The 26,834-nt window shown below is 38.1% G+C and overlaps 1 protein-coding gene across 1 annotated transcript; it reads left to right on the forward strand.

Annotated features, from left to right (window-relative positions):
• The first annotated feature begins 19,994 nt into the window (after positions 1 to 19,994).
• On the forward strand, positions 19,995 to 21,428 carry LOC118483128 (S-type anion channel SLAH1-like). The gene has a single exon (XM_035978669.1). The coding sequence runs from the start codon at positions 20,029 to 20,031 to the stop codon at positions 21,226 to 21,228; it is 1,200 nt and encodes a 399-aa protein (XP_035834562.1). The 5' UTR covers positions 19,995 to 20,028; the 3' UTR covers positions 21,229 to 21,428.
• Positions 21,429 to 26,834: the final 5,406 nt, after the last annotated feature.

A 26,834-nucleotide genomic window follows, 5' to 3' on the forward strand; every position in this document is an offset into this window, starting at 1 on the left:
TTCCAACAAATCCAGATGGAACCATCTGACCAAGAGGATACAGCCTTTATGACCCCAACCGGTTTATATTGTTATATTGCCATGCCTTTTGGACTAAGAAATGCAGGTGCAACATATCAAAGGCTGGTAAATATGATGTTCAAAGATCAAATTGGAAAAACTATGGAGGTGTACATAGATGATAGGGTGGTCAAGTCAAAGAAAGCTGAGGATCACCTAAGGGACTTGGAAGAAGCATTCGATATCCTTGATAGTTACAACATGAAACTTAATCCTTCAAAATGCCATTTTGGTGTTAAGGCAGGAAAGTTCTTAGGATACATGGTAACCCAGAGAGGCATTGAAGCAAGCCCGGAACAAATCAAAGCATTAATAAATATCAAGTCTCCTGCCAATGCCAAGGATGTTCAAAGACTAACAGGCAGGATAGCAGCTTTGAACAGGTTCATATCGAAATCCTCAGAAAAGTGCAAAGAATTCTACGATATCCTAAGGAAGAATAAGAAGTTCGAATGGACTGAGAAGCTTGAAAATGCTTTACAAGCCCTAAAAGAGTATATGTCCTCAGCACCAGCATTAGCAAAACCGGAAAAAGGAGATGTGTTATCCTTATATCTGGCGGTATCCTCAACCGCTGTAAGTGCTGTCCTCGTTAAGGATCACGAAGGTACACAATATCCTGTCTACTATGTAAGTAAAAGTCTACTTGATGCCGAATCCAGGTACTCACACCTCGAAAAACTCATCCTTGCATTAATCATGGCATCCACGAAGTTAAGGCATTATTTTGAAACTCATACTATTATTGTTAAAACTAATTTTCCAATTAAGAATGTCCTCAGGAAACCGGATATGTCAGGGAGAATGGCTAAGTGGGCAGTGAAGCTTAGTGCCCATGATATAAGATACGAACCAAGAACAGCCATTAAATCTCAAGCACTAGCTGACTTTGTGGCTGATTTCAGTAGTGATCTACAAAAGGAAGCAGAATTGGAGGTCCAGCAGCTGGATGAGACCAAGGATCCTTGGATACTACACACCGACGGATCCTCAAATATCAAAGGCACAGGGCTAGGGATCCTACTAAAATCGCCACAGGGGGACATAATACCCCACTCCATAGCTTGTGAGTTCCAGGCAACTAACAATGAGGCTGAGTATGAAGCCTTAATTGCTGGCTTACAAATTGCTAAGGATATGGGGGTAAAGTATCTCGAAGTATATGTAGATTCATTATTGATCACCAATCACTTTAATGGATCCTATGCTGTTAAAGGTGAAAAACTAACCAAATATTTAGAGATAGTCAAAAAATTGGCACTCTCTTTTGTTTCTTTTAGCTTAACACAGGTACCAAGGGAGGATAACACGGAAGCTGATGCATTGGCCAACCTAGGATCATCCTTAAAAATTCCAGAAAATATAAGTATCCCTATCATCCACATCCTGGCTCCTGCTATTGAAAACCAAGTAGCCATGGAAATAGAAGAGGATACTGCAGTAATCCCTAGTGAAGAAGCTCGATCTTATTCAGGATCATGGATCCCACCAATCATGAAATACTTGCAAAACGGAGAGATCCCAATGGGAGAAAATCCTAGAGCTTTCAGGATCAAGGTATCTCAATTTACAATCCTAAATAATATGCTATATAAACGATCCCTTGCAGGACCATATTTAAGATGTATTGAAGATCCTGAAATCGAAGAAGTATTGAGAGACTTCCACGAAGGAGATTGTGGAAACCACACTGGGGGCAGGGCATTATTCTCAAGGATCCTTAGAACAGGATACTACTGGCCAACCATGAAAAGGGATGCTGTAGAGTATGCTAAGAAATGTGATCCTTGCCAAAGACATAGCAATATCCTTCACCAACCAGCTGAATTACTACACCCCATACCATCCTCTTGGCCATTCATGAGATGGGGAATGGATATAGTTGGCAAGCTCCCTAAAGCACCTGGTGGAAAAGTATTTATGCTTGCCATGACTGACTATTTTTCCAAGTGGATAGAAGCTGAAGCCTTCGCTCAAGTCAGAGAAAAGGAAGTCATATCCTTCATTAAAAGAAACATTATAACCAGATTTGGCATCCCCTCTGAAATTATATGTGATAATGGTTCTCAATTCATTGGAAGGAGAACCACTAACTTTTGTGACAGTTGGGGAATCAAGATGATAACATCAACACCAGTTCATCCACAAGCCAATGGTCAAGCAGAATCATCCAACAAGATCATCATCAACAATCTGAAGAAGAAGCTAGGATCCAAGAAAGGGAAATGGGCAGAGGAGTTACCTTATGTGCTATGGGCTGATAGGACAACTCCCAAGAATGCCACTGGCCAAACACCTTTCTCTTTAGTATTTGGGGCAGAAGCAGTGATCCCAACAGAGATGGTGATCCCAACTGCTAGAACAAGTGCTCGTGATCCTGAAGAAAATGCTACAATCCTAGCTCAGGATTTGGATACTATTGAGGAAAACAGGGATCTAGCTAGGATAAGGATGGCAAGCTACCAACAAAGGATGGCTGGTGCCTACAACAAGAATGTCAGGATAAGGAAGTTCCAAGTCGGAGATATGGTATTGAGAAAAGCATTTCAAAATACTATTAATCCTGCTGACGGGAAGCTAGCACCAAAATGGGAAGGTCCCTACTTAATTGAAGCTGAAGCAGGAAAGGGGGCATACAGGTTGCTAACCATGGAAGGAACTTGTTACCAAGAGCCTGGAATGCTGTTCACTTAAAGAAATATTTCATGTGAACATGATCCTTCCTGCATGTGATCCTTACATTGAATATCCTTGAAGGATCCTGGAGATATCGGTGATCCTTACTCAGGTAACATGCTTATCCTAAAACTATTGCATTTTCTTACTTTTTGCCTAAGGATAAGGATCATGTATCCTTCATCCTCTACTCACAAACCATTTGAGTTATGATAGTTCAGGTATCTTCAGCATATCATCAAAGATCTTCAAAAGCATCACAGATCCTCGGGTCCAACCCCAGTTATCCTTGGGATTATCCCCAGTTTCCGCCAGCAGCGCACGATGATCCTGATATAGTTCATGTCTTTGGGATCAGTACCCATTTTCGGGGCTGGCGACCTCATCGTACTGGCTATACTTGGGATCCTACGTATAATGGTGGACGCACCATACATCCGTTCCTAAGGTTTCTAACGTTTTCACGTTAGCTAAGGTTTTGACATTTTCATGTCACTAAGTTTGGATAGTTGCCAGAAAGGGCCATACTCCAGTTTACATACGATCCTTTGGGCTTGTCCCCAGTTATCCTATGGGCTTGTCCCCAGTGATCCTCCGGGATCATCCTCAGTTGTCCTATGGGCTTATCCCCAGTGATCCTCCGGGATCATCCCCAGTTATCCTTTGGGCTTGTCCCCAGTGATCCTCCGGGATCATCCCCAGTTATCCTTTGGGCTTGTCCCCAGTGATCCTCCGGGATCATTCTCAGTTATCCTTTGGGCTTGTACCCAGTTACTAACTTATCTTTTGTATTGGCTTAGTCCCAAGTTATATTCCATTTTTTCAGGTTTTCGAAGTTAAACGATTAAGGATCCTTAATCCTTATTATCCATTAAAGTTTTACCTACGGTTGTTCCAATTAAAGGTTAGGATCCAAACTTGGATCCTCAGGTATGATCCTTAACTACTTTTAATTTCATTATTCATTTGAATAACCTTTAGACCTTGACAACTGAACCTATGATCCTTAAAATAAACTATCTTGGAAACTTTCGATTATAGGATATTTGATCCAGGATCATATCCTAAATTTCTTAAACATAATTTGCTCAAACTTTTCAAACAAACATGTGTCAAAACAATTGAAAATCAAAAAGGATAACAACACAAGATAAGCCAGAAAGATTAAAGTTATATTATTAAACCAAAGGATCATTAACCCTTTCAAAAAAGTTGTCAAAATTACCTACCCAAAGCTTCTACCAGCAATACGTGGCCCGTCCGCTGGGGTAGGTAAAGGGTGTCCATGATAATAGGTTCAAAAGTATTGCAGGGAAATTAAAAGGCGGCAGGATCACAACGGCTTCATCCCCCAAACAGAGGATCCCTCCACCATGTGTAATCCTACCTATTGTTCAAAGGATCCAGGATCCTTAACCCTAAAGAAACTACTGTTCAGAAATTACAGACCATAATTGTTCACAAACCATCAACCACAAACCACTACCAAAAAACCTAAAAAATTGGGCTCCGGCCTAGTCAACAATATCCATCATCGCCCAATCATGCAGCTTACTTCTCTGCTGCTCCATCTCCACCAGCATCTTCACCTTGATCCTTGCCAGCATCACCTCCCTCCAGCATTGGGATGTCCTCAGCATCATCGTCATCTTCCAATTCTGCTAGCCTTGCCTTCCAACCTTCAACATCCCATGTGCTCCTGTCAAAGGAAGGATCCTGAGCCTCCGTAGCCATCTGCAGTTGTATCTTGTACATGGTTACCGCAGCAGAGACCTTAGCGTCTTGGGTAATGTCATGCTTCTCATAATCAAACTTGATCAACGCTTTAACAGCCTCATCTTTGACTGCCCGGATCTCCTTCTCAAGATCGGCAATCTTAAGATCCTTCAGCCCACACGTCTGTTGAAGGTCAGCAATTTGACGATCCTGATCCTCAACCTGATTGACGTAAGTCTCCATTTCGGAGAATTTCTAAAGAAGACAACAGGAAAGCAACATCAGACACATGTGATCCTCGGACTTGTCGAAGACAATTAACAGGGGCAGTGATCCTAACCTCATCAAAATAGTCAAGGAATTGCTGACGGAGAAGAGGAAATCCTTGAAGGTCATCTGAAGCCTTCCTCTTTTTCCCTTTGCCTCGGGCAGGTGCTTTAGGGGCTGAGACTGAAGGGCTGGCAGCAGGAGCCTTCTTCTTCTTAGAAGACGTGACATTGGCAAGGTCACTTATCCCAAACATGGAGGCAGATTTAACAGACCTGGCAGACTTTCCGGCACCTACACCATTCAAAAAACAAGATAAGTTCCCTTGTTAAATTAAATACTTTCACATAAAACTTATTTTCTATGAGGATACTTACTTGACATTGTGGCAGATGCAGAGGATATCTCTTGAGAATCTTGGATAATAACCTGGAAACTTCGAACTTCAGGATCAAGCTTCTTGAAAGCTAACACTCTCTCTTTGGCAGCAGGGGTCAAGTTTAAATGAGCAACGGAGATAGCTGCATAAAAAGACAAAAAAGAAAAGACATCAGTGATCCTCATCATACGAGACAGGACTGATAGTGATCCTTCAAGGATCCTCTACCCTACCATGAGTGACCCATTCCTCGGGCAGATCCTTCCCATCCGGGATGGAATCCCTCTTAACAAAGAAAAACCGACGTTTCCAGTTTTTATCATTCTTGGTAACTTTGAAGATAGGGTGATCCTCCCCAGATTTCCGTTTCGACAAGTACCGGTGAGAACCAAAGGTGGTGAGATCATAGAGCTCAGCTAACTCTGACATCCCCAAATCAATCCCTTCTTGCTCGATGATCCTCTCAAAGGTATATAGAACCCTCCAGATCATCGGCATAGCTTGGATAAATGAGATGCCGGTAAGAGAAAAGAAAGATTGGGTAAATGTCGGAAAAGGATATGAATACCCGATGAGGAAAGGAGTAGCAGGAAAGGCCACCCAAGTGTCCGAAACAAAATCACTCAGAGCAGTAGGATCAAAGGGTTTGAAAACAACATTCGCTGGGAAACAATGGCGAATCTTGTCTATTTGGATATCGGTAAAACAGCATCTCTCCATAGGAGAATCTTTGATAATCCCCTGGCTTTTCAAGGGACTATCCTTCTTAGAGCCTTTGTGCGGTGAATTCCGAAGAAGCATATTCGAGATGAAAACAGAGTAAAAGCACGAAAGAACAGAGCAAAGAAGAGAAAGAGGAGGATGATACCTGATCAAGAGTCTTCAATGATGGTTATAAAGGGAGATACTTCGAATTTAAATACAAAGTGATCCTAACCCTATCTCCTATTTATAATGATGATTCGCAGGGATTGTCACATCAGTGACGTAAATATCATAACGGCTAGTCCATGTGCAACGGCTAGTAAATCGGAATCGTCCGTTAGAGATAAGCTCAAAACAAAATATAACTCATCCATTTACATTTAACTCCTTATATTTTGGGGGCAATTGTTGGGGCTGGATTTTACTATAAATGATCCTTATATGTGATCCTGACAAGTGATCCTTGTTTCTTTGGCAGATAGTGATCCTCAGCCAGACTTCAGGATCAGGATCATGGGACGATATGGTGATCCTTATACTAACGGTCATTTTCGATTACTACAATATTATTTTGCAGGAATATCTAGCAGGATATGCCCTACATATCATGATCCAGGGACGCGCTTTTACAAATATGGCAAGAGCTGAATTGAAGATGAACGTTGTGCCGGATATGGAAACATGGCTTGATCTAAGGGCAGCAATTTAGGCTAGATTATCTTTATTTCTAAAGGGGTAATGAGCTGATTAGTGGTCTATCTACCTAAAATAAGTTACCTACACATGTATAAATACCCATCTTCCTCATTCGGAAGAACACACACAACATACGACACAACTCTCAACACTTAGACACTCAGTGATCCTTGTACTCAGCTCATTATCATCCGAAGTTGTAACTACATTTTTATTATATTGAAGTTGGTGATCGGTAGTTGCCATCACCCGAGGTTTTTTATGCCGGAGATCATACATTGATCAAGGGCTTTTTCCTCGTATAAATCGTTGTGTCTTTGCATATTCATCACAGAAGTGATCCTTTACTTTCATAGCTAACCAAGCATCATACCCCGTTTACATATAGTTTGGTTACATTATCCTTGTGTGATTTTTGACCAAAACAATTACCTACAACTTGGCGTTTAAAAACTAATATATTTGCATTGCATTAGAACAAATATTTGAACTAGGTTCTAATATATATATATATATATATATATATACATGGTAAGGATAGTGTAAAAAGGGCCTAAAGTCTGAGAAGTGTGAGAAGTGTATTATAACACTATATATAATACTATATAACACCATATAAACACCGTATAACAATATGTAACACCATATAATACCATATAACATTATGTAACACTATATATCATTATATAACAAATATAACACTATACATCTATCATAGACATGCTATCAGACAACTGTTAGGGCTGGATTTTTATTATACGTGATCCTTATACGTGATCCTAACCAGTGATCCTTGTTTCTTTGGCAGACAGTGATCCTCATCAGGACTTCAGGATCAGGATCATGGACCATCAAAGGATCCTCATGCTAACAGTTACCTTCGTTTAAAACAATGTTATTTTGCAGGAACATCTAGCAGGATACGCTCTTAGCATCATAATCAAGGGACGCGTCTTTACAATTATAGCATGAGCTTAATCGAAGATAGACGTTGCAAAGGATATGGAAACTTAGCTTGATTTATGGGCGGCAATTTAGGCTAGATTGTCTTTTATTTCTAAAGGGGTAATGAGCTGATTATTAGTCTTTTTACCTAAAATAGGTCACCTACACTTGTATAAATACCACTCTTCCTCATTTGGAAGAACACACGACAACACACAACACAATTCTCACACGCTTAGACACTCGAAACTATAGTGATCCTTGTACTCAGCTCATTATCATCCGAAGTTGTAACTATATTTTTCTTATATTGAAGTTGGTGATCAGTAGTTGCCATCACCCGAGGTTTTTTATGCCGGAGATCATACATTGATCAAGGGCTTTTTCCTCGTATAAATCATTGTGTCTTTGCATATTTCTCACAAAAGTGATCCTTTACTTTTATAATTAACCAAGCATCATACCCCGTTTACATAAAGTTTGGTTACATTATCCTTGTGTGATTTTTGACCAAAACAGTTTGGCGCCCACCGTGGGGCAATTGGTGCTTCATTCATAAGAAAACCTGTTGTTTGAAATCATTTCAGAGAATTACATGGCTTCATCATTGAAAAACATGTCCACGGCGATGTCTGCAGTCACCTCATCTCAGAACACTCTGCCTCCCCCACCGGCAGGATCCCAGAAGAATGCTGAGAAGAGACAAACTCCTACTAACTCTAAACCTCCATCTTCTTCTGCTATGAATTCTTATATTCCCAGTACTAGTGATGTATTTACTTTGATTTTGCAGATGAAGGATCGTATGCAGCGGCAGGATGAAACTAATGATAGGATCCTCAGGGAAATTGGAGATCTCAAAAGACAAAAGAGAACGGCAGAGGATCATTCCCCACTGATGCCCAAATCCTTGAGCTTTGATACTCCAATGATCACTTCTCAGCCATCGGGAATTCCAGACGTGCAAATTATGGGAGAATCAAGAGGATTGCACCTCGGATCGACAGCAATGACTCAGGCATCAGGCTCACACTTTCAGCCGGCAGGATCCTATCCCCAGCATATGGGATCCTTCATGAATTCGGGAGCCTATCCGGGAGCACAGCAGTTTCAAGGATCCTACTTTGTTCCAGGATCATCCCAGGGTCAAGGATCCTCCTTTGTTCCAGGATCATTCCAGGTTCAAGGATCCTCCTTCGTTCCAGGATCATCCCAGATACCAGGATCCTTCCAGATACCAGGATCCTTCCAGATGCCAGGATCCCTAAAAAGTTTGCAAACAGGAAATCTAGATGTCCATCAAGGGGACTTCATTCCAATGCAGACCATTGCTTCCACTGGTCCCTCCGTTATTCCAGAATCCCAGCAATATGGATTCACTAACTTGAACCCAATAGAAGGTAACACTTTAAATAATTATCTTACCACGAACCATGGATTCATGCAGGATACAGGTATCAATCATGCTATGGCCAGGGAATTGCAGAAGCTAAAAGATATGATCTCAAGTGTTCCAGGGGTAGTCAAGCCTATCCCTGAGATTGCAGATGGAAGCCACAAGGTATCTCGCTTTGCACCACCAATTTGTGATGCAGAGGTACCCAAAAGGTTCCATATCCCTACTATGAAGCTGTATGATGGTACAACGGATCCAGAGGAACACATAGCACAATACAGGGAGAGGATGGAGATCAATCCTATCCCAGAAAAGTTGAAGGAAGCATGCCTATGTAAAGGATTTGGATCCACTCTCACTGGATCAGCTCTTAAGTGGCTGCTAAGTCTTCCCCCTTACTCTATTACTTCATTTGCTAATTTAGTTAATTTATTCAATAACCAATTCTCTTGTAGTAGAAAATTTGAAAGATTAACCAGTGATTTATATAGGGTAACTCAAGGTCATAATGAATCATTAAGGGATTATATAACTAAATTTAGTAAAGAATCCTTGGACATTCCCAACATGGATATGGCTACGGCTGTTGAAGCCTTCAAAATGGGACTGCTTAAGGATTCATTATTCTATGATGATCTTGTTATGACACCATGCAGGAATCTAGATGAAGTAAGGACTCGGGCACTCAGGTTCATCTGGCTAGAGGATAACAAGAGGATCCAGGAGAGACAAGTAGGATCCTCAAAACAGGAGAAGCAAGGATCCTCCTTCAAGAACAACAAATTCAAATCCTACCATAGAAATGAGAACCAGAATGTGCATGCTGTTGACCAAGAAGAGGATGATGAAGATTATCCTCCAATCTCAGAATACTGTTTTTCCGTTGATAATCATGAACTAATCCTTGCAATGCAGAATCTAGGTGAAAAAGCTAGGTGGCCCAGGAAGAATGATAAACCATCCGGGACTAAAGACAAGTCAAAATGGTGTGCATACCATGAGGATTTCGGGCACCTAACTGAAGAATGCATAGCTTTAAGAAAAGAAATTGGATATCTGTTAAGCAAGGGGCACCTAAAAGAATTGTTGGGAAGAAAAAAGCAAAGGACTCAGGATCCTGAAAGGATCCCTGAAAAGGCTCCAGCACCTCCGGCAAATGCACAAGTGATCAACTTTATTTCCGGAGGATCAGACATCTGTGGTACATCCTTCTCGGCGGCCAAAAGGCATGCAAAGGAGTCAAAAATGGATAATGGAGAAAGACCTATTAGGACATCAAGTGTCTCAGAGGGGAAGAGGATAACGTTTGATGAGGAGGATCGCATTAACATTCAGGATCCTCATCATGATAGTTTGGTTATTACTCTCTTTATCTCTAACCATTTTGTCCGCAGGATCCTTATCGATGGAGGAAGCTCAGTGAACATTATCCAGCTTGATGTTCTGAAGAAAATGGGTATTCCAGAATCAGACATCACACCAAGATCCTCCGTGCTTGTAGGATTCAGTGGAGAAACGAAGAAAACTCTGGGGGACATCAAACTCCCAATCTACGTGGAAGGATTACATAATTATCAAAAATTTTGTGTTATTGACTGTTTATCTTGTTGCAATGTTATCCTTGGCAGGCCCTGGATACATGATATGAAAGCAGTCCCATCCACCTATCATCAATGTGTGAAACTCCCTAGCCCATGGGGAATAATCAAGATCGACAGTGATCAGCAGGAGGCTAAGGATTGTTATACATCATCCATGAAGCCAACCTCGAAGCCAAGGGAGCAATAGCAATTACAGTATCCTCCGAAGAATGTCTTGGAGGCAAGGGAACAAGATGTGGACGAAATCCTCTTGGATCCTAGTGATCCTGAATCAAAAATCTATATCGGATCAGGGATCCTTGGCAGGATGAAAGAAGACTTAATATCCTTCCTCAAAAGAAGAAAATCTACCTTTGCTTGGAAACATGAAGATATGACAGGTATATCTAAGGATATTATTACTCACAAACTTGGCATTGACAGGTCTATCAAACCAATCCATCAAAAAAGGAGGAAGTTTGCACCAGAAAGGAATGCCATTATCCAAGAAGAAGTAGAGAGACTACTTCGAGCAGGTATGATCAGAGAGGTAAAGTATCCAAAATGGTTAGCCAATATGGTCGTTGTCCAAAAGAAAAACGGAAAGTGGAGGGTATGTGTCGATTTCACTGATCTGAATAAGGCATGTCCCAAGGATCCTTTCCCATTACCCCACATTGACTCCATGGTGGATGCAACAGCGGGGCATGAACTGTTGACCTTTATGGATGCATCATCTGGATTCCAACAAATTCAGATGGAACCATCTGACCAAGAGGATACAGCCTTTATGACCCCAACAGGTTTGTATTGTTATATTGCCATGCCTTTTGGATTAAGAAATGCAGGTGCAACATATCAAAGGCTGGTGAATATGATGTTCAAAGATCAAATTGGACAAACTATGGAAGTATACATAGATGATATGGTAGTCAAATCAAAGAAAGCTGAGGATCACCTAAGGGATTTGGAGGAAGCATTTGATATCCTTGATAATTATAACATGAAGCTTAATCCTTCGAAGTGCCACTTTGGTGTTAAGGCAGGTAAATTCCTAGGATATATGGTAACTCAGAGAGGTATTGAAGCAAGTCCGGAGCAAATTAAAGCACTAGTGAACATCAAGTCCCCTGCCAATGCTAAGGATGTGCAAAGGCTAACAGGCAGGATAGCAGCTCTGAACAGGTTCATATCAAAATCCTCAGAAAAATGTAAAGAATTTTACGATATCCTAAGGAAGAACAAGAATTTTGAATGGACTGAGAAACATGAGAATGCTTTACAAGCCCTTAAAGAATATATGTCCTCAGCACCAGCATTATCAAAGCCCGAAAAAGGAGATGTGTTATCCTTATATTTGGCGGTATCCTCAACCGCTGTAAGTGCTGTCCTTGTTAAGGATCATGAAGGTACACAATATCCTATCTACTACGTAAGTAAGAGTTTACTTGATGCCGAATCTAGGTACTCACACCTCGAAAAGCTTATTCTTGCATTAATCATGGCATCAACTAAGTTAAGGCATTATTTTGAAACCCATACTATTGTTGTTAGAACTAACTTTCCAATTAAGAATGTCCTCAGGAAACCAGAGATGTCAGGAAGAATGGCTAAGTGGGCAGTAAAGCTTAGTGCCCATGATATAAGATACGAGCCAAGAACAGCCATTAAATCCCAAGCATTAGCTGACTTTGTGGCTGATTTCAGTAGTGATCTACAAAAAGAAGCAGAATTGGAAGTCCAGCAGCTGGATGAAACCAAGGATCCTTGGATACTACACACCGATGGATCCTCAAATATCAAGGGCACAGGGCTCGGGATACTACTAAAATCGCCACAGGGGGACATAATACCCCACTCCATAGCCTGTGAGTTCCAAGCAACTAACAATGAGGCTGAATATGAAGCCTTAATTGCTGGCTTGCAAATTGCTAAGGATATGGGGGTGAAATATCTTAAAGTATATGTAGACTCATTATTGATCACCAATCACTTTAATGGATCCTATGCTGTTAAAGGTGAAAAACTAACCAAATATTTAGAGATAGTCAAGGAATTGGCACTCTCTTTTGTTTCTTTCAGCTTAACACAGGTACCAAGGGAGGATAACACGGAAGCTGATGCATTGGCCAACTTAGGATCATCCTTAAAAATTCCAGAAGACATAAGTATCCCTATCATCCATATCCTGGCTCCTGCTATTGAAAATCAAGTGGCCATGGAAATAGAAGAGGATACTGCAGTAATCCCTAGTGAAGAAGCTCAATCTTATGCAGGATCATGGGTCTCACCAATCATGAAATACTTGCAACACGGGGAGATTCCGATGGGAGAAAATCCTAGAGCTTTCAGGATTAAGGTATCTCAATTTACAATCTTAAATAATGTGCTATATAAACGATCCCTTGCAGGACCATATTTAAGATGTATTGAGGATCCTGAAATTGAAGAAGTGTTGAGAGACTTCCATGAAGGAGATTGTGGAAACCACACTGGGGGCAGGGCATTATTCTCAAGGATCCTAAGAACAGGATACTACTGGCCAACCATGAAAAGGGATGCTGTAGAATATGCTAGGAAATGTGATCCTTGCCAAAGACACAGCAATATCCTTCATCAACCAGCTGAATTGCTACACCCTATACCATCCTCTTGGCCATTCATGAGATGGGGAATGGATATAGTTGGCAAGCTCCCTAAAGCACCTGGTGGAAAAGTATTTATGCTTGCCATGACTGACTACTTCTCTAAGTGGATAGAAGCTGAAGCTTTTGCTCAAGTCAGAGAAAAAGAAGTTATATCCTTTATCAAAAGAAACATTATAACTAGATTTGGCATTCCCTCTGAAATTGTATGTGATAATGGTTCCCAATTCATTGGAAGCAGAACTACTAACTTTTGTGACAGTTGGGGAATCAAGATGATAACATCAACACCAGTTCATCCACAGGCCAATGGCCAAGCAGAATCATCCAACAAGATCATCATCAACAATCTGAAGAAGAAACTAGGATCCAAAAAGGGAAAATGGGCAGAGGAGTTACCTTACGTGCTATGGGCTGATAGAACAACTCCCAAGAATGCCACTGGTCAAACACCTTTTTCTTTAGTATTTGGGGCAGAAGCAGTGATCCCAACAGAGATGGTGATCCCAACTGCTAGAACAAGTGTTCGTGATCCTGAAGAAAATGCTGCAATCCTGGCTCAGGATTTGGATACTATTGAGGAAATCAGGGATCTGGCTAGGATAAGGATGGCAAGCTACCAACAAAGAATGGCTGGTGCTTACAACAAAAATGTTAGGATAAGGAAGTTCCAAGTCGGAGATATGGTGTTGAGAAAAACATTCCAAAACACTATTAATCCTGCTGACGGGAAATTAGCAACAAAGTGGGAAGGCCCTTACTTGATTGAAGCTGAAGCAGGAAAGGGGGCATACAGATTGCTAACTATGGAAGGAAACTTGTTACCAAGAGCCTGGAATGCTGTTCACTTAAAGAGATACTTTATGTGAACATGATCCTTCAAGCATGTGATCCTTACACTGAAGTATCCTCGAAGGATCCCGGTGATGTCAGTGATCCTTACTCTGGTAATATCCTTCTCTTAAAACATTTACGTTTCCTTACTTTTTTACCAAAGGATAAGGATCATGTATCCTTCATCCTCTTCTCACGAACCATTTGAGTTATGATAGTTCAGGTATCTACAGCATATCGTCAAAGATCTTCAAAAGCAACGCAGATCCTTGGGCTTGTCCCCAGTTATCCTTGGGATTATCCCCAGTTTCCGCCAGCAGCGCACGATGATCCTGATATAGTTCACGTCTTTGGGACCAGTACCCACTTCCGGGGCTGACAACCTCATCGTACTGGCTATACCCAGGATCCTACGTATAATGGTAGACGTACCATACATCCGTTCATAAGGTTTCTAACGTTTTCATGTTAGCTAAGGTTTTGACATTTTCATGTCACTAAGTGTGGATACTCGCCAGTAAGGGCCATACTCCAGTTTACATACGATCCTTTGGGCTTGTCCCCAGTTATCCTTTGGGCTTGTCCCCAGTTATCCTTTGGGTTTGTCCCCAGTGATCCTTTGGGATCATCCTCCGTTATCCTTTGGGCATGTCCCCAGCTACTAATTTATCTTTTACATTGGCTTAGACCCAAGTTATGTTCCATTTTTCAGGTTCCCAAAGCTAAACGAATAAGGATCCTTAATCCTTGTTATCCGTTAAAATTTCACTTATGGTTATCTTGATCAAAGGTTAGGATCCTAACTTGGATCCTCAGGTATGATCCTTGACTATTTTGATTATACTGAACAACCCTTGCACTTTGACAACTGAACCTATGATCCTGAAAATAAACTACCTTGAAAATTTTCGATTATAGGATATTTGATCCAGGATCATATCCTAAATTTCTTAAACATAATTTGCTCAACTTTTCTTACTCAAACAAACATGTGTCAAAACAATTGAAATTAAAAAGGATAATAACACAAAATAAGCGACAAAAGTTTAAGATTTTATTTATTAACGAAAGGATTAACCCTTCAAAAGTTGTCAAAATTGCCAACCCACATTTCTACCAGCAAAACGTGGCCCGTCCACATGGGTTGGCAAAGGGTGTCCATTGTCTTTGCGGTCTTAGCAGGTACAGGAAATTAAAGGCGGCAGGATCACAAAGGCTTCATCCCCTAAACAGAGGATCCCTCCACCTTTTGCAATCCTACCTATTGTCCAAAGGATCCAGGATCCTTAACCCTAAGAGCTATTGTTCAAATTACAGACCATAATTGTTCCAAATACCACTACCACAAACCACTACCATACTAAAAAAAAAAAAAATTGGGCTCCGGCCTAGTCACAAATATCCATCATCGCCCAATCATGCAGCTTACACCTTTGCTGCTCCATCACCACCAGCTTCTCCGCCCTGATCCTTGTCAGCATCACCACCCTCCAGCATTGGGATATCCTCAGCTTCATCCTCGTCTTCCAGTTCCGCCAGCCTTGCCTTCCAATCTTCAACATCCCATGTGCTCTTGTCGAAGGAAGGATCCTGAGCCTCCGCAGCCATCTGAAGTTGTATCTTGTACATGGCAATTGCCGCAGAGACCTTGGCATCCTGGATGATCTCCTGCTTCTCGCTATCCATATCAATCAATCTTTGAGCAGCCTCATCCTTCGTAGCCCGGAGTTCCTTCTCAAGATCTGCTATCTTGAGATCCTTCAATACGCCCATTTGTTGAAGATCGGCAATTTGGCTTTCTTGATCCTCGACATGGCCAAGATAGGTCTCGATCTCAGCAAGTTTCTGCAGAAGAGGTATAAGGAAGATTCAGGATCAGGCGATCCAAAAGGAAGCAGGATATTCAAGCAGGATACTTAAGAAGGATAACCAACAGGGGCAGTGATCCTTACCTCATTAACATAGTCGAGAAACTGTTGGCGAAGCAGAGGAAATCCCTGGAGATCTTCAGAAGTCTTTCTCTTTTTTCCCTTACCCCGAATGGGTGCTTTAAGGGCTGAAGTAGAGGGACTGGCAGCAGAAGTCTTCCTCCTCGAAGACTTGACGTTGGCAAGATCACTTATCCCAAACTTGGAAGCAGACTTGGCAGATTTGGCAGACTTTCCAGCGCCTACACAATCAGAAACAAGATAAGTTCCCTTATTAATCAAACAATCTCACATATAACTTACTTTTTACAAGGATACTTACTTGACATAGTGGCAGATGCGGAGGATACTTCCTGTGAATCTTGGACGGTGACTTGGAAACTTCTGACCTCAGGATTAAGCTTTTTAAAAGCTAAGACTCTTTCTCTTGCAGCAGGGGTTAACTTAAGATAAGCAATGGATATAGCTGCACAAAAAATAAAAAAGACGTTAGTGATCCTCATCGTATGAGACAAGTCTGATAGTGATCCTTCCAGGATCCTCTACCCTACCATGAGTGGCCCATTCCTTGGGCAGATCCTTCCCATCTGGGATGGTATCCCTTCTAACAAAGAAAAAGCGACGCTTCCAGTTTGTGTCATTCTTAGTAACCTTGAAGACAGGGTGATCCTCCCCAGCTTTCCGTTTTAGCAGATATCGGCAAGAACCGAACGTGGTAAGATCATAAAGTGCGGCCAACTCTGCCATCCCCAAATCAATTCCCTTCTGCTCGATGATCCTCTCGAAGGTATACAGGACCCTCCAGATCATCGGCATAGCTTGGATATAAGATATGCCGGTTAAAGAAAAGAAGGATTGGGTGAAGGCTGGAAAAGGATACGAATACCCTATGGTGAACGGAGTAGCAGGAAAGGCCACCCAGACGTCTGAAACAAAGTCGCTCAAAGCAGTAGGTGTGAAGGATTTGAAAACAGCATTCGCCGGAAAGCAATGACGAATCCTGTCTACATGAGCATCAGTAAAGCAACATCTCTCCGTAGGAGAGTCCTTGATGATCCCTTGGCTTTTTAGGGGACTGCTCTTCTTGGAATCCTTATGTGGAGAATTTCGAAGCAACATACTCGTGGTGGAACAGAAACAGAGTAAAAGCAGAAAAAAACAGAGCAAGAGAAGGAAGAAAGGAAAGAGAGAAGAAGAGAATACCTGGTCAATCTTCGGTGGAGGTTATAAAGGGAGTATATCCTGAATTTAAATGCAGAGTGATCCCAACCCTATCTCCTATTTATAATCATGATTTGCAGGGATTGTCACATCTATGACGTAATGATCACAACGGCTAGTTCGCTGATAACGGCTAGTTATCCGAGTAGTCCGTTGAAGATAAGATCAGAGCAAAATATAACTCATTAATTTACAATAAACTCCTTATATTTTGGGGGCAATTGTTAGGGCTGGATTTTTATTATACGTGATCCTTATACGTGATCCTAACCAGTGATCCTTGTTTCTTTGGCAGACAGTGATCCTCATCAGGACTTCAGGATCAGGATCATGGACCATCAAAGGATCCTCATGCTAACAGTTACCTTCGTTTAAAACAATGTTATTTTGCAGGAACATCTAGCAGGATACGCTCTTAGCATCATAATCAAGGGACGCGTCTTTACAATTATAGCATGAGCTTAATCGATGATAGACGTTGCAAAGGATATGGAAACTTAGCTTGATTTATGGGCGGCAATTTAGGCTAGATTGTCTTTTATTTCTAAAGGGGTAATGAGCTGATTATTAGTCTTTTTACCTAAAATAGGTCACCTACACTTGTATAAATACCACTCTTCCTCATTTGGAAGAACACACGACAACACATAACACAATTCTCACACGCTTAGACACTCGAAACTATAGTGACCCTTGTACTCAGCTCATTATCATCCGAAGTTGTAACTATATTTTTCTTATATTGAAGTTGGTGATCAGTAGTTGCCATCACCCGAGGTTTTTTATGCCGGAGATCATACATTGATCAAGGGCTTTTTCCTCGTATAAATCATTGTGTCTTTGCATATTTCTCACAAAAGTGATCCTTTACTTTTATAATTAACCAAGCATCATACCCCGTTTACATAAAGTTTGGTTACATTATCCTTGTGTGATTTTTGACCAAAACAACAACCTATAGTGTTATATTTGTTATATAATGATATATAGTGTTACATAGTGTTATATGGTATTATATGGTGTTACATATTGTTATACGGTGTTTATATGGTGTTATATAGTATTATATATAGTGTTATAATACACTTCTCACACTTTTAGCACTTTTTACAGGATCCTCTACCTATATATATATATATATATATATATATATAGCCATATAGGTTCTAGATATTAATATATATATGTATGATTATTTATATATATATACTTTTACATTATATTATAAATTACCGATATCCCACCGCAATAACTGATATCTCAAATATCAGTCCTTAATCGATATCTGATATTTTTCCGCATTAACTGCATAGCGTTCAACGCGTTTTAGGTTCTACGCGTGATCATCACCGGCGGCAACGGTGTTCCACGCTTATGACGCGTTGTCGATCACCCCATAACGGGGCGCCCCATCTCCCCTTATAAATCATCTTCATGTTGAACATGTTATGTTAATCTCTCTCTCTCTATATATATATATTAAAGTTTATATATTTAAGTATTGTTATATAATTCCTTTTATTGATTATAGAGTGAATTGCAAGTTTTGTCCTTTATCTTTAGGTCATTTTGCAAGTTTTGTCCTTTATGTTTAAATTTGACAAATTTTGTCCTTTATGTTTCTTAATTTATGGAATTAAAAACCAAAAGTGATGCGTGAACTTTAATCGTCTGCCCACTTGACTCACTAGTCAAGCCCTTAAGCCGAGCTTTATAAATGGGTCCACGCACTATCATGGCATCTAGCTGGAAAAGAAGGTGAAAAGTGAAACGAGCCGTCTAGCCGGTTCGGTCCAATAGGGTTAGCCGAGTTAGTCCGCCTCCATTAGTCCCACGTAAACTTCCAAGAACATGCATGTTGAAAAAAAATTAAAAAAATAGACAACATCTTGATCCATGTTCACACCCTTTTAATTCCTTCAGTGCAAAATAAATAATTTAAGAAGGTATTAAAACGAATTTAATAGAAGATTGAATCAGCATATTTTGTGACGCATGATATTTATATAGATTTATTGGTTGAACCGTCAAGTGTTTTTTTTCTTCTTTTAATATTTTCTGGTCGAAAAAGTTATATTCTTTTACAAATATAGCTATGTAATGGTTTGCAATTACTAGGTGATTCATCGGGTACTATCGATGGATTGCCAATAGATACCACAAATTATAACTCTTTCTATTTTTTAATGCTTAGAGACATTCGTCGAACCTTTTTCGGATCATATCGGCTATGACCCGTTAGTGTATCAATAACATTTAGTTATTTAAGATCCGTTAATTTGTTAAACTTTTATTGATGAAAGTCACTTCTCTAGTAATTCTTTTTTGAAAGGGCAACAAAATTTTAATCATGCTTTCCGATAACCAACTATTAAACCGAAAGGTTCACCAAATTATACACCAAGTTCATACAGTTCATACAATTATATCCCCAAACTATTTATATCAAAGTTATTTCTCTAGTAATTACATGCTTAATGAGCATGTCATCAATCATCAAATACATTCACCTTTTTTTAAGTACTTGCAATAACAACTAATGTGAAATGTAAGAAAATCTAATCAGGAATTATAAATTCATTTAAATCACTCAAGTTAACACTATAAAAAATTAAATATAAGTCAAGTGTTATTTGATATATAGAAGAAAATTACGTTTTTCTTCAGAGAAACGATATAGAAATTTTGTCACAACAACATTTTTTCCTCTTAAATCCTGACTTAAAAAAATCATTGAGTGGCCTGTCAAAAGTCATAATAAAAAAATTAAAAAAATATAAAGATGATCTAATAAAGAAAAAGGTATCAAATACAATGGTTGTCTCAACATGTATGCTAAAGTAAAACCGCTAATTAAAAAAACACACACATATAACTTTATTTCCTATATATATAGACACCCTTTTGCTACCAAGTCCAAACAAGTGAACACCACCACCACTGAGAGGCAAACTTGCATACCATCCATCACCTAGTAACAATGTGTAGAACACACACACAAACCACCTTCTCCATTTCCACCACCACCACAATACACCAAAAATCAACACAACAAAACCCACCCGCGCCGCCGCAGGTGGAGTTAACGGTCGATTTAACAACCTTCCCTAACGCTGTCGCGCCCCATGATGGCATTTTCGTAATAACAAAATCCAGGATACTTCCAGTCATTTCACGGTTCCATGCAGGCTACTTTCGCATAAGTCTTTCCCTTTGTTGGCAAACCCTACTTTGGAAAACCCTTGTGGAACCGCCGGAAAACGCCCACGCTTACCGGAGAATGCTAGGATTTATCCCCTACGCCGCATTCGTCCTCATGTGGTCGTTATCTTTATTCATTCTCGTATCACTTTCCATCTTATACATTTTAAGATGCACCTTATTATCCAACAAAGTTAAAGACGAATACCTAAATCATATTAGCGTTAATTACCTTTTTGCCCCTTGGATCTCATGGCTTCTTTTACTCCGATCATCGCCATTGTTCGCTCCAACGACAGTTTATTATAACATTCTTTTTTGGGTATTTGTTTTTCCAATATTTATTCTTGACGTAAAAATATACGGGCAGTGGTTCACAAAAGGAAAAAGGTTTCTATCAACAGTTGCAAATCCAGCAAGTCAACTTACTGTGATCGGAAACTTTGTGGGAGCACGGGCAGCTGCCCAGATGGGATGGAGAGAGTGTGCCATAATTATGTTTTCATTAGGACTTATACATTATCTTGTGCTATTTGTGACGCTTTATCAGAGACTGTCGGGAAACAGCTGCATGCCGGCAATGCTCCGGCCGGTTATGTTCTTGTTCATCGCTGCTCCGAGCATGGCCGGCTTGGCTTGGGGTTCGGTTTCGGGCACGTTTGATTGTTCATCAAAGATGCTTTTCTATCTTTCTTTGTTTCTGTTCTTGTCTCTGGTTTCAAGGCCCAATTTGTTCAAAAAATCAATGAAGAAGTTTAGTGTGGTATGGTGGGCATACTCATATCCGTTAACAATATTGGCATTGGGTTCGATAGATTATGCACAGGGAATGAAGACTGATGTTGCTCATTTGCTTATGCTTGTTCTTACGGGACTTTCGGTATTGGTTTCGTTTGTTTTAATGGTGTATACAGCTCTCAACACGAATATCTTGTTGCCTAGAGACGGTGACGATGACCATCTTGGCCATGTTTGGTGACTAGTTATTTGGGAGTTCTACAAACCTTCAAAGAAAAAGCTAGTAATCTATGCGTTTAAAAAATTCACTTTAACTATTGTTGTATTTACTGTTGACATATATTACTATTCCTTTTTTAACCGGAGAACATGCTATAGAAAAACTCATTAAATTTGTTAACCAATGGGAATAGCTAATTGACACTATTAATACGATGATTTTGAGAATTCAGGTGTCCTGTTCGAACTTGAAAAATGTTCCCTTTATGACTTAACGAAATATTTAGTGCAAAGCCCCAATTGCTAACTAAGTTTTTAACAATTAACATCTAAATAATTGACAATTAACGCCAAATAACACGCAAATAATCGACAATCATACGCCAAATAGCACCTAACTACTCATACCTACTCAGTGCCGCGGAGCCTTGCAAGTTGCAAGACGCCGAGCCGGAGTTGCGTGAAAAGCAAGAAGATGACAACTGGACGTGGGTGGATTGCAAATTCTGCGACAGACAAAACAGTCCCGTCTTTGCCTTCACGTTCAAGGATTTCAATCAGAGAGGACGAACTAGGTATTTGAGTGGTGGGTTGTTGGCTTGTTGTTCAAGGATTTGCGAGTGTGCGTCATTTCCATCTCTAGGTTTGCGAATTGCCAGACAAATTAAAGAATATTGTTTTATTATTTAAAAATAAATCAAACGGGTATTGGGCTAAACCTAATATGCTAACTTATAAAATTCAAGATAGACTTGTAAATGGGCTTATTAATAGCTTGGTGTTTCTTATGGATATACTATTTAATGTGTGTGTGTGTATTGCGAGAACACGTAGAAGATAATGAATCACCCATTTTTTCAATCCTAAAAATATAAAAAGTAAATGAAAATATTACAAATGTAAGATTAATTACTGTTTCTTACACTATAATTCAAAACAAAATATGGAAAATTTTCACTTTTGGTATAATGTACATGTATGTAGGTTATGTGTAGGTTAAATTATCAACATATATATAGGCTATGTGTAGGTAAAAATATACGGTCTTTTTATGTATATATAATACACATATGAATGTGAGAAACATAAAATTTAAAAAATATGAACCTTAAATTCCAAAATTTAGTGTTTTAGAGTTGTTATTTTTGTTCTCGCAATAGTTAGTGTTCAGTAATAATACTCATCCTATATATATAGGATTATTTTTTAAATGTGCCCTCGAAAACACAAGCCATTTCATCAAGATCCTAGATACGTTGACATGAACGGCCATTAAGGTCGTCCATGAGAATTCGGAGGCCTTCAGATACCCCGTGTGAGTAGAAAAAGAAGAGGCTCTATATATAAATTTATATATAGAATGACTGTAAATGGGATCCTAATTTTTGTATAGAGTAAAATACATGGATACTACTCGTGGTTTGCTAACATTTCACATTTAGTCTCTACATTTCTAAAATTACATGTATGTTCTTTGTGGTTTGACAAGTTATTACTCGAATGGTTCATACACAAGTTAAGTCCAAGTAAAATAACATAACTACCCATACTATTAAAAATTAATAACTAAAGGAATATAATTAATTTTTAAGAAATGAAGTGGGTTTTTTTATTTAAATCATGAACCCCCACCCACCCAGCTACCATCTCCTTCATCTTCACCCATTTTCATCTCCACCAGTGGCGGAACCACAGAAGAGTCAGAGGGGTTAGCTGACCCTCCGGCCGGTTGAACTTTCCGGTAATAGGGTATATTTAACATAGTAGCGTTTCTAGATATTAACCCTCAAATTATCAACTTAAGGTAGTTAGAAAGGAAAAACAAGAGGAAAAACTGGAACAATCTCGTGGAGGAGGACGATGGCGGAGGGCGGCTGGACTCGGTTGCAGGCGTTGCTTTATGTGAGTGAAGAAGAATGGTTTCATTTTCATGCGAAGAAGAAAGAGAAACAGAAAATTTTATTTAATAATATTTAATGTTTATTTAACTTGTATGTTGGATTTTGAGAAACTTGTTTTAGAGTAAACATTAAATGTTTTCTGTCATCATGTACTTTACTATTTTGTTATTTTTATGAATTATAAATTCAAGTTATTAAATCTATTTAAATAAGTCATTTATATGGTGACTCTCCACATACATAACTCATATCTCTTTATTTTCTTTGTATTAATGTATATGCCTAAATATATAGAGGCATTTGTATATGGTGAAGATTGATTAATGAATAAGAATTCCCCATCTTCTATTCTCTACATGATTTTATAGTTTTGTTCTCATGTTTATATAATTATATATTAGTAGCTAATAGACCATTGTTTTACAACACGTTATCAGCACGACGGTGTTTTTGTTGAAAAAAACCATAGCGGTAGCGATTCTCTATTGTTTTGTTCAAGTTAATATTGCCTACTGGAGCCACCAACTGCGAGTCTCACTTGACAACAGCTATCACCAACATCCCACTCATCGCTCGTTTGACGGGGCGTTCCATTCCGCAATCACGAACCTATCTCAAGTGGCAAATAAGGTAACAACATAAAAACTTATTGCTCATAATACATATACACATCCTGTTGATATGCATTGACGAATTATAATATTATATTGATTTGGATTGAATTTTAACTTGGAAATGGGAGTTTGTTGTATGGGACAACGAATTCAAAGATTATTTAACTATTTAATTAAATCTCTGTTTTGATTCAATTTATATCAACCTCAAAAGATTATTTAAATAATGGAGACGTTATACCGTTGTATTTACAATTTTAGATGACTATTTAAGTTTCAGTTTTTGATATAATATATTTCTAAGTGCAAAAAAAATATTGATATTTTGTTATTTAGTATATTTTAATTTATTGATAAGACAAAAAAATGAATCCAGGACATATATCCAAAATATTGATTTCAGTTCATACATAAAAGATATAGTTAAAAAAAAATTATCCATTCATATTAGATACCGTATTACTCATTATTTTAATAAACAATATGTAGGCTACTTCTTAATTTATTTTTAATGCTTAGATAAGAATATATGAACACAATGGTAAAAAAAATGAATTTAGATGGTTGCATAGAAACACAAGAGCATACACCAAGTAATTGGATTTAATTAAATTTGTATCTTGTTATGGTGATTTTGATTATATTGATGAGTTGGTATCTTATTCATAAAGTTGGATCAAATAGATGTTATATATGAATATCTGAAATATTTGCATGGTAAGATATTATATTTATAGCATTGAGACCCTTGTGATACTTTTACGATTATATAGAACTACATAACTTATTATTGTAGAAAGTAAAAAAAAAGGTGGGCTTATTTACTAGTAAACAAATGATGATATGTTAAAATCATAGTTTCAAATTAACATGACAGATATGTATACGTGAGATATTTTTTTTGTTACACTATAATTAATTATACCATGATAATTTATTTAAAAAAAAGTTTTATGCTTTTTAATTGATCGAAAAGAATATCTTATCTCATAAAGTTTTACTACTCAATCAAGGACATAATATATACACTTTTTCTGTTAAACCCCAAGTGAAGTCCTTTTTTACTCCTTTAACTGAAATTATTTGCTTGTTGGCCGTAAAAAAAAAGATAAAATATTAATATGGATCGTAATTAATTGTTTTCATTAGTCATTGTTAATATATAGCGTGCCAAAGGATTTTTACACAATTAGATATAAATGAGTTATAATGTGGATCGTAATTAATTGTTTTCATTAGTCATTGTTAATATATAGCATGCCAAAGGACTTTTACACAATTAGATATAAATGAGTTATGTGTGTAGTGTTCATTGGAAACGTCACGTGATTTAGTTTTAAATAAAGTATACAATCTATAATGCAATGTATTATTATTGTTATAGCATGATTATAAAAATAACGATTTGGTATTTATACTAGGGTTATACTAGCATTTATAACAAATTTTGCATATAAGAAATTCATGTAATTGATTCCTATTGCTAGATATCATTATTTGTTATTAGAGAAACCCTTTCTAGCGATGTCGGTTTTTCTCATGCATTCATTAGGCCATGTCATAATGTTTAATAATTTAATTTTTGATTAACAATTATTATTGCTTGTATAAAATAATGACCATTGCTATATGATTCATATGTGCAATATATAGATTGTTTATTTGATGTCATTAGTTTTTTTTTAATATCAATATTTGAGAAGAAAAAATTGAGTACGCTATGTAGTTCATAAATATTCCAATTTTCAAATAATAAATAATCTGAGAACTTGAAAGAGATCTATGTTTAAGTTTCAAAGTAAGTAACGAATATATATAAGATATCTTTGTGATTGGTTATATCATATCTTTGTGATTGGTTATACCATGATATGTTATTACATAAATTATATACGTTTGCTTATTAGTGATGAAAAGGTTTCTTATTTCATAAAGGCCTGTTATAAGTTGTTTTTATATGATGACATGCTATGAGATTATGTATTGAATGATTTGTTGCTATCTATATGTTGTATTCTATATGCTATCATTTCTTTGCATCGATAATATTGAATGGAACGATTAAACCAGATCATGGTTTATTGTCACTCTCATGAAAGAGGAGAAATATGCGTAGATTTGACACCCAAAGTGTCATACTCCATGTATCTCATTATCAAGTTTTAAATGATCGTGAGATGTTAGACCGGTATTATTATATGACTCGGAAAACAAAGAGAAGTTTATTTATAAGGGAAAATCGGATAAAACAAACTTTGTTTGTCAAACCTCAAATATGATCCTAAGGTAGCAATATCATTAAAAAGAAACAAAAGGTTCTAAATCAATTTAGATTTATATGTCCGAGTAAATAATGGAAACCGTGAAAATTGTTTGGTTTTACTTTGTTCCATGAAATGAATATATATTGATCATTGTGATCACTGAGAAAAATACAATGATGGTCATGTTGATAATGAGATCAACCATTAGAAATTATAATGAGATCGACTACAATAATTGAAATGATAGTCATGATGAGATCGACTATTAGAATTGTAACAATAGTCATAATGAGATTGACCACCAAAAGTGGCAAACTAAGGAATGACCATATAATGTAATACCCCGAATCTTAATGTGCTGGTTATAAACGTGTGAAATATGTAATTTATATTTCATATATTGTTAAACGAGTAAGATGATTGTGTGAAAGGTGAAATATCTTGACAAACCTTGGCTAATATAGGAGACCGTTAATATTAATAATTAAATATATTATTTTATTTACCTTACTCCGTTTTTAATGAAACTTAGGTTAAAACGTAGATAAAAATATGCTCGTTCTAATGACATATTCGTCGTTTTATAAAACGTCATATTTTAAAAGTTATACAAGAAAAACGAGTTAAGCAGCTGAATTAATATATATAAGCAAGCAAGCTAGCAGGTCAAGCAGGCAGGTAGGCACGTCACTTTTATCCCACATCGCCCCAGGTATAATTTGAGGTGCCTGCTTGCTTCCTTTAAATAAGAGTCTCAGTAGGTTGTTTAGGTACCAGTTTTTTTAACGGGAATGCTCTAGTATAGAGAATCCTGAGTATACGATACCCCGTTGGGTGTTGTTAATAGTC

The sequence above is a fragment of the Helianthus annuus genome, chromosome 10, assembly GCF_002127325.2.
Source record: "Helianthus annuus cultivar XRQ/B chromosome 10, HanXRQr2.0-SUNRISE, whole genome shotgun sequence".
Lineage (NCBI taxonomy): Eukaryota > Viridiplantae > Streptophyta > Magnoliopsida > Asterales > Asteraceae > Helianthus > Helianthus annuus.